The following is an 8,241-nucleotide window of genomic DNA, read 5'->3' on the forward strand; positions in this document are numbered from 1 at the left end:
TGGTTACCAGGGGGGTGGAGGGTGGGAAGGGATAGACTGGGATTTCAAAATTGTAGAATAGATAAACAAGATTACACTGTATATCACAGGGAAATATACACAAAATGTTATGATAACTCACAGAGAAAAAAATGTGACAATGAGTGTGTATATGTCCATGAATGACTGAAAAATTGTGCTGAACACTGGAATTTGACACAACATTGTAAAATGGTTATAAATCAATAAAAAATGTTAAAAAAAAATGAGGATGTTGGAAAGAAAGAAGAAAGGAAGTTAAGAAGTTGGAAGGAAGGCAGGAAGGGAAAAAAAGGGAAGGAGAGAAAGAACAGTAGATTTCAGACAAAAGGTTTTTTTAAAATTTCTTTTCTCTTTTTTTTAATTGAAGTACAGTCAGTTACAATGTGTCAATTTCTGGTGTACAGCACAATGTCCCAGTCATGCATATACAAACATATATTCATTTTCATATTCTTTTTCATTCAAGGTTATTACAAGATACTGAATATAGTTCCCTGTGCTATACAGAAGAAATTTTTTTAAATTAACTTTTATACACACTGGCTAACATTTGCAAATCTTAAACTCCCAAACTTATCCCTTCCCACCTGCTTTCCCCTGGTAACCACAAGACTGTTTACTATGTTTGCAAGTCTGTTTCTGTTTTGCAGATGAGTTCATAGTGTCCTCTTTTTTTCTTTTTTTTAGATGCCACATATGAGTGGTATCATATGGTATTTTTCTTTCTCTTTCTGGTTTATTTCACTTAGAATGACAATCTGTAGTTCCATCCATGTTGCTTCAAGTGGCATTATCTTATTCTTTTTCATGGCTGAGTAGTATTCTATTGTATAAATGTACCACAACTTCTTTATCCAGTCATCTCAGACAAAACCTTTTAAACCCACATATAAAATCAATGGTAGATCTTTTTAGAAAACAAGGAATCTTGAACTAAATTTAAAAATCATTGAATTTCCTCTTCATAATCCTGAGATAAATTTAACTCATTAATCAAATTCACGGACTCTTTATAACTTTCTCCTTGGGGTCTAAGTAAAAAGTTGTGCTTTCCCCCCTCTGAGTTTATTTTTGTCTTAAAAAGCCGCACCCAAATGCAGGAATCCAACTTAAGAGATTCTTCCTGGAATTGATCAAAAAGAATCCTAACAGTGGTCCAGTGTGATGGAAGGTATCTCATTACAAAAGGGTCCATGTAGTCCTGGGCCCCCAGTGCTTTGAAAAGTATTAGCATAATTCCATGGCTGCACTGATGGAAACCGCACCTTGTTGAGGAAGCTGTGGAGTGAGGCCATCGGCCTGGGTCCTCACAGCCCGCCTGCAACACTCCCCGGCGTCTGAGCTGGAGCCCCGCCTCACCGCCCACGTGGCTTCCTCTCCTTCCCAGGCTCATCATTCGTCGGGACCACCTGTTGGAGGGAACCTTCAATCAGGTGATGGCCTATTCCCGGAAGGAGCTCCAGCGAAACAAGCTCTACATCACCTTCGTTGGAGAAGAGGGGTGAGGCTCCAGCAACCTGACGTGGTCCCCTCAGGGTGGGTGGACCAGGGCCCCCAGATCTCGGGTGATTTTGCTCCAGAAGGAGTGGGAGGCTCTAAGCCTCTGCCCCTAGGTGATTCTGATCAGGACACCTTTCTCCCCAGGGATTGCCAAGCTTTAGGCTTCACGTTCTTCAAAGGCTTGAGATTATTGGTATGTTTCAGAGTCTGAGGTTACTTGGTCAAAGGAGAAACCAAAAATACAGACCTCAGCTACTGGATCTTTGATTTTTCAGGTGGTGTACACTTCTGAGTATGTGGTTAAAGAACTCTTCCCCCAGGAGGGCACACGGATGACCACATACCAGACTTTCCACATCATTTCCCTGATTTCATGGCAAACCATCTCAACCGTGGAGGGCAGACCCACCTAGGAGGGCATATCAGAGTGAACTTGGAAGTTTTTTCAATTCATACACATGCACACACACACACACACTACCATCACAGGAAATTCTTTTGTGCCTCCCGCCACAAAGCCCTTGTTTTTAATGGACCGGCTGTGTGTTTTATCCAATAGATATTATAAGATGGGGGAAAAAAAGTTAAGGAACGCTGTCATAAGAGTTCATGAATTCATCACCAAGAGTTCTTCTAGACGTAGGGTATAGATCAAGTGGTAGAGCACATGCTTAGCATGTACAAGGTCCTGCATTCAATCCTGAGTACCTCCATTAAAATAAATAAATAAGAAAAATTACCTAAGTACCTACCCCACCCAAAATAAAAATAAATCAAATAAAATTAAAAAAAAGAGTTCATCTAGTAAGGCCACCATCCCCAAACCCATCACAGCACCTTCATTCTCCCCTGCAAGTTGTATTTCCATTGGGATCCACCATAAAGAGCAGAGGCTGCCTTCTGCTCCCCCGGCACCGAATGCGACAGGGCCCACCAGCCCCCGCGTGGAAACGGTCCCCCGCCTCCCACACGTAATGAGCTCCCCGGGCCTCTGCTTCCTTTGCAGCCTGGACTACAGTGGTCCTTCGCGAGAGTTCTTCTTCCTTTTGTCTCAGGAGCTCTTCAACCCCTACTACGGACTTTTCGAGTACTCGGCCAATGACACTTACACCGTGCAGATCAGCCCCATGTCCGCGTTTGTGGAAAACCACCTTGAATGGTAAGAGCAGGAATTTTCACCATCTTGTGTTTGAGCGTTCTGGTCTTTCTTGGTCAGGAGTCAGTAGTCTTTCCAGAGGGCCACTGTGTTTGGAGCAGTGGGTCCGAAATCCCAAGGGGGTGGGGTGAGAGTTAATAACGGGGCACCAGAAGGAAGGCTCTGTGTCCATCTTTACCCAGAATACCAGATAAATTACTAAAGATGCTGTGAGTTTCCTGTCCCTGCAAACTGATGTAAGATACTGGAATTGCCTTCTGAAGAGATGCTAAGGTAAGGAGACACAGGTCCTGAATATTAATAATTCTATTAAAATCCTGAGAGCTCCCGGTGGAGGCTTCTCAAAAGTATTCATGGGTTTGAAATTCTTTGATTTTGGACCGATGGTCTGTCATGCGGTGAATGTCAGCTTCTGCGTCTTGCTGTAAAATAGGGCTGCGTGTGTGTGTGTGTGTGTGGATAAGCCCAAGACACATGTTAGAATTGTAGTAAATCACAAGGGAAACTGTCTCTGTCAGTCCAAGGCAGAGGATGGGGGGGTGGGGAGTGAAGTCCAGGGATCTCACAAAAAGAGGAGACAGTTGCGTCGAGTCTTGAGGTACAGTTGAGTAGGAGAGTCAGCAGAGGAAGGGAGAAAAGACGTTTCAAGGAGCACACATTGGAAGTAGGAATTAAAAGGCATGAGAGGGAATGAAGCTTTCAGTGGGCAGTGCAGGTGGATCAGAGAGCACCGGAGATCTGGGGTTGTGGTGGGAACGAATCTGGAGATGGAGGAGAGGGCAGAGTATACTGTTGATGGATTTGAGTTTTAGAAAATAAATCTGGCCATAGCGTGGGGAGAATTTTGAGGCGGTAAGGCTGGCAAGAGTGAGACCAGCTCTGAAACTGTTGCTACGTCAAGGGGAGAAACAGGGGCCACACGCGAAGCAGGGGCAGCAGGGTCCCAGAGAGGAGGGACCTGACTTTGGAACATCTCAGCACAGGGCGAGACTGAACTAGCTGGTTCCCGGGTTGAATGCCGAGGTGAGGGAGAGAGAAATCCAGAGCGTGTCCAAGATTTCTGGTTACACAGTGGGGTGGGGTGGGACAATTAACCATGATGGGTGTTGCATGAAGTAGATGATGCGTAGAGGAAAGATGAGGAATTCGCTCTTTGACAGGTAGAATTTGCAGTTTCCTTTATAAATACAGATGGAACTGGGGGAGGGTGTAGCTCAGTGGTAGAGCACGTGCCTAGCATGCTCAAGGTCCTGGGTTCAATCCCCAGGACATCCATTAAAATAAAGAAAGAAAGAAATCTAATTACCTATGCCCCAAATTAAAAAAAAATTTTAAGATAAAAATTAAAATTTCTTTAAAAAGTAAATACAGATGGATATATTAATATGTAACTGGAACTGTGGCCCCAGTAAGTGGGATGGGAGCTGGACTGGAAACTGAGGTTTGGGAGGTGCCAGCACAGGCGGAGGGGCTCAGCTGGGGCAGGAGCTGACAGCTTGCAGAGAGGTGCACAGAGCTGATGTGCGAGGGGTGGACAGAGCCCAGGGTCCCTGAGGGAAGCTGAGAAGGACTGGCCAGACAGCTCAGCCTGGGAGGACTGGGGTGAGCGCAGGAGGTGCTCAGATGGAGACCTGCCTGGGGAAGGAGGCAGTCTGAGAAGGTGGAGGCCGATGGGGTGTGCAAGCAACAGAAAGGGGCCCCCAGGGCTTTATAGCCCAGAGTAGGGAGGACAGAGCTTAGGACAGCAGAAAGACATGATCATTCGGATGGCCAAGGGAACTGTGTTTGGATGGTGGCAGAGATCCACAGGGGCGAGCACCTCGGTGGCATGAATGGGACCCAGCGATCGAGTGGAAACCTTGGGATCAGGCATGTCTCAGTGCAGCCGCAGGGGCCTGATGGAGAGCACAGAAGACTGGCTGGACTTCTGGCCTGCTCGTTGCCACCTGAGAGTGGCCTCAGTGACTTTCCAACCGGGGAAGGCGCCTCGCCAGCTGCCCAGCCCCTGCTCTCAACCAAGCTCCATTGTCTCTGCTCATCTCTGGCTGGATGAGGCTGTGTCAGCGTGTCAGCTACACTTGAGTACGTAGGAAGGACACTCCAGGGATGTTGTTGGAATTAGACAAGTTCTCTGGATGGAGCCTTTATAGAGGTCAGAGGCCCAGAAGTGCCCGGCCCAGAGGTACCGGAAGGGGCATATGCATTAGTCTACCGGGGAAGAGGGTGCCACCCCCTTTCTATCCTTTCTGGTTCTTAATGTCCGGTCATGGCTGCTGGTAGATGTGTCATTTAATATGCAAATATGTAGTCAGATCAATGTATGATGAGGCTCTGGGTCTGTTGGAGGTCAGATTCATAGACATCTTGGTTTCAGCTGGTTCCCCTCGGGGTTTTTGTTTGCTTGTTTGTGCTTCTTTCTTATTTCTGGGCCCTTTAACTTAAAGATGTGTATTAACTCCTGCTAAAGGTAAGGGTTGACCAGTTTTGAGCAAAGACCTAGAGCAACTCTGGCAACATTTGTACCGCTGACTTTCCGAGTTGATAAGGACCGGTCAAAATCTTCAAAGGTAATGCTCGTGCCAGGGAAGAAAGAGGGGATGGAGCTGGATCCCTGCTGAGCCTCCCACGGGGACTGCGGTCACAGGTGGACACAGCCCTGCCAGCCCTGAGTCAGACAGAGAGAGAAATAACATCTCAATACCCTCCATCCACCCTCCAGTCCCATTGGCCAAGCCATCAATTAACCAGAGAGCAACAGGATCTCCAGATACTGCAGCCCATAGCAGCCTGCCCCCTCCCCACCCCCCGCCGGGGTCACAGAGGAGGACAGAAAATGGTGGGAAACCCATCAGGTGTACAGAGCAGGGATTAATAATAACCAGAAAAAGCCTCTACAGTTCGGAACTTTCAATCCATCCCCTAGAAATATCACCAGTTGCTAAACTGTGTCTACTGTACGTGTCTTTGACTATAGAAATCTTGAAGTAAAATTCCCAATTCTAGATGCTCAATCTTTGATTATGATTATGTCATTTGCATATTAATGAGGTGCTCATAGGCTGATCTTTTTATTCTTGTAATCACCATTGTATCCTGATTTTGTGTCCCTGGAGATACAGAAGTTAATATAAAACTAAGCGGCAAAACATACATTGAAAACTTGTTCAACGTGCCAAGCCCGGTTCTAGACACATTCATCTAACAATACTATAACCCGGGTACTACTGAGTTATACTGCTGTTACGGATGAAGAAAAGAAGGTACAGATGTAATGAAAGGCGTAGAGATAGTCACAGACCAAGCTGGGAAGCTGGGATCAGAACCCAGAAAACCTGGCTCCAGCGTCAAGCTCCCCAGACTGAGGCAAAGACGGATATTTCATTGGGCAAATTACAATACAATGTGATAAATGCATGCATACCTTTTTTATAGCACTTTTCACATTATATGGTAAGTAGTATTAGATACAAGGGGCTCTAAGAATGAATGAGGCTGGCAGAGATGGGGACAGGGAATGTCCAGGTAGAGAGCCCCAGTATTCACTGTAGGGTGGCAGGTGACCAAGCAGATGTTGGGCGGGTGTGGCTGCAAAATAGAGGAAGAGGCTACAAAGGCAACTTGTGCAGATGGGGAAGGGCATTTGATGGCATCCAGGGAGTTTGGATTTTATCATGAAGATGGTGATGATTTGGAGGGTAGAGGAGTGCCTTGATCAGATCTGTATTTTAGAAAATCAACTCTGGTCGCAAGTAGTTGAATTGGAGTGGGCAATGAGGGTGTCACTTAAGCGATGGTTCTTTGAAATAGTTCTTTGACAAGAGGGTAAAAAATCAAACTGGGGCAGGAGTCGTGGGAATGGAAAGCTATTTCAGAAGAAGAATGAACAAATGAGCAAGACTTAGTGATGGGTTATAGACAGTGGGAAGTTCAGTGTATGAAATTTCCTACTTGCATAAGGATGTATACAAAAATACCAGGTAAAGAATTCTCATATATTTTGAATAATGAGCATAAACAACAAAGCTTCAAATCTGAAAAGCTCCAGACTTATTTTTATGTCTAATAAATTATGAATAGTACAAAATGCATATATATTCAAGTTTTTATGCTTGAATAGTAAAAATTCACATTTCAACTGACACATCTCCTCTAAGTGCCTTCCCTGGGCACTGAATTTAAAATAGCCCAGCCATTTATAGCTCTCCAACTTAACATTTATGATATTGACAGCATTTATCATGATCTGAAAGAAAATGTATTTATGTATTTATAACTCAGTACCATTTGTCTCTCCCCCTAAAATGTGAGCCTTGTAAGACTGAGGTCTTGCTTTCCTAGTCATAAACTTGGCACTCAGTAAATATGTGTGGAAGGAAGGAAAGAAAGAAAGGAGGACAAGAAGGAGAGAGGGAAGAAGGGAAGATGATTGCTTGGGTGGCTGGACGGTTGGACGGTTTGTTGGTTGGATAGTTGGATGGGTGGATGGAAGGAAGAAGGGAATACTCCTCAGTTAAAACTCCTTGGTTATGACAGTTCCCATCTCATTTCAATTTTTAGTTCAGAATATTTGGGATTCAGAAAACAGTGGTCATTGTGGAGTGTCATTTAAGTGCCTACTAATTGTTCTCTCTGAAATCGTGGCTGGAAATTCTTTTTCTGCCTCAGTGATTCTGAATGCCACTCTTCCCAGAGCAAATCTAAGATGCACTGAACGATTGAAATGGGTGAACTTCTCCATTCTGAGGAAGAATGCCAGGGTGGCCACGTGCTCTGTTGGTTTGAAGTATTAGCCTGTGACATTTTGAGACGTAATTGTGATGAGTCACGCTTTCCATAATGGTCAGTGTGAGAAGGTTTCAATCTGATGCTGTTTGATCAGTTTCTGTACAACCACCCAAAGTTCCCTGGGCTCCTTTCCTGTCAGTGATGGTGACAGATCTAACGGGACTAGTGTCACAACGAGAAATTCCGGGACCTCTGAAGCCAAAATCTCCAAAAGCCTTTGCTGACTGCAAGCCAGTCTTCTTTCTAGAGTCCTTCTGCCCCTGCCCTGAACTCTGACCTCTGACCTCTCCCTTTTTAAGCAGACACGACTTGGGTGGCAAAAATCTTCTGCTTTCAGGTCTTTAGCAAAGGGAGGTGGAAGGAGGAAGGGGAACTCCTTCAAGCATGTTTAAAGTTTGGCCAAGTGGGTATTAAGGGTAATTGCAGAGTTTTATGGAATTTAAGAAGTCCGGGATAACACCCTTTAAATATCCTTTGCTTCATCTGCAGAGTCTGAATTAGTAGGTAGAAACCACAAGATCACAAGATTCCGTTGGCTCTCTCCTGGTCCTTCAATCCCCAAGGGCCCCCTGACAGAATAGCTCAATGTGTCGTTTTCATTTGAGTCAAGGACCAGAGAGCGAAGCTCCTGCATCCCCCACGCCATCCCAACAGCGGTCCCCAATTCGCCTTTGACACCTGCCAGCGCTTCCCGGGTCCCATTTCTGGCTGACTCTGAGTAGCCTTCCTAGCGATGCCCTCGAGAAGCTCTCGGGCATGAATTCGTAGAGAAGCACCAC

General features: G+C 45.4%; 1 protein-coding gene across 2 annotated transcripts in view; it reads left to right on the forward strand.

Annotated features, from left to right (window-relative positions):
- The window catches only part of HECW1 (HECT, C2 and WW domain containing E3 ubiquitin protein ligase 1), a 323,530-nt gene that overhangs the window by 275,651 nt on the left and 39,638 nt on the right, over positions 1–8,241 (forward strand). For both annotated transcript variants that reach the window (XM_032484276.1, XM_032484277.1), the window contains 2 exons: positions 1,409–1,522; positions 2,528–2,680. In XM_032484276.1, the coding sequence (XP_032340167.1) occupies positions 1,409–1,522; positions 2,528–2,680 (267 nt within the window). The remainder of the gene's footprint in view (positions 1–1,408; positions 1,523–2,527; positions 2,681–8,241) is intronic.

This window comes from Camelus ferus, chromosome 7, assembly GCF_009834535.1.
Source record: "Camelus ferus isolate YT-003-E chromosome 7, BCGSAC_Cfer_1.0, whole genome shotgun sequence".
NCBI lineage: Eukaryota > Metazoa > Chordata > Mammalia > Artiodactyla > Camelidae > Camelus > Camelus ferus.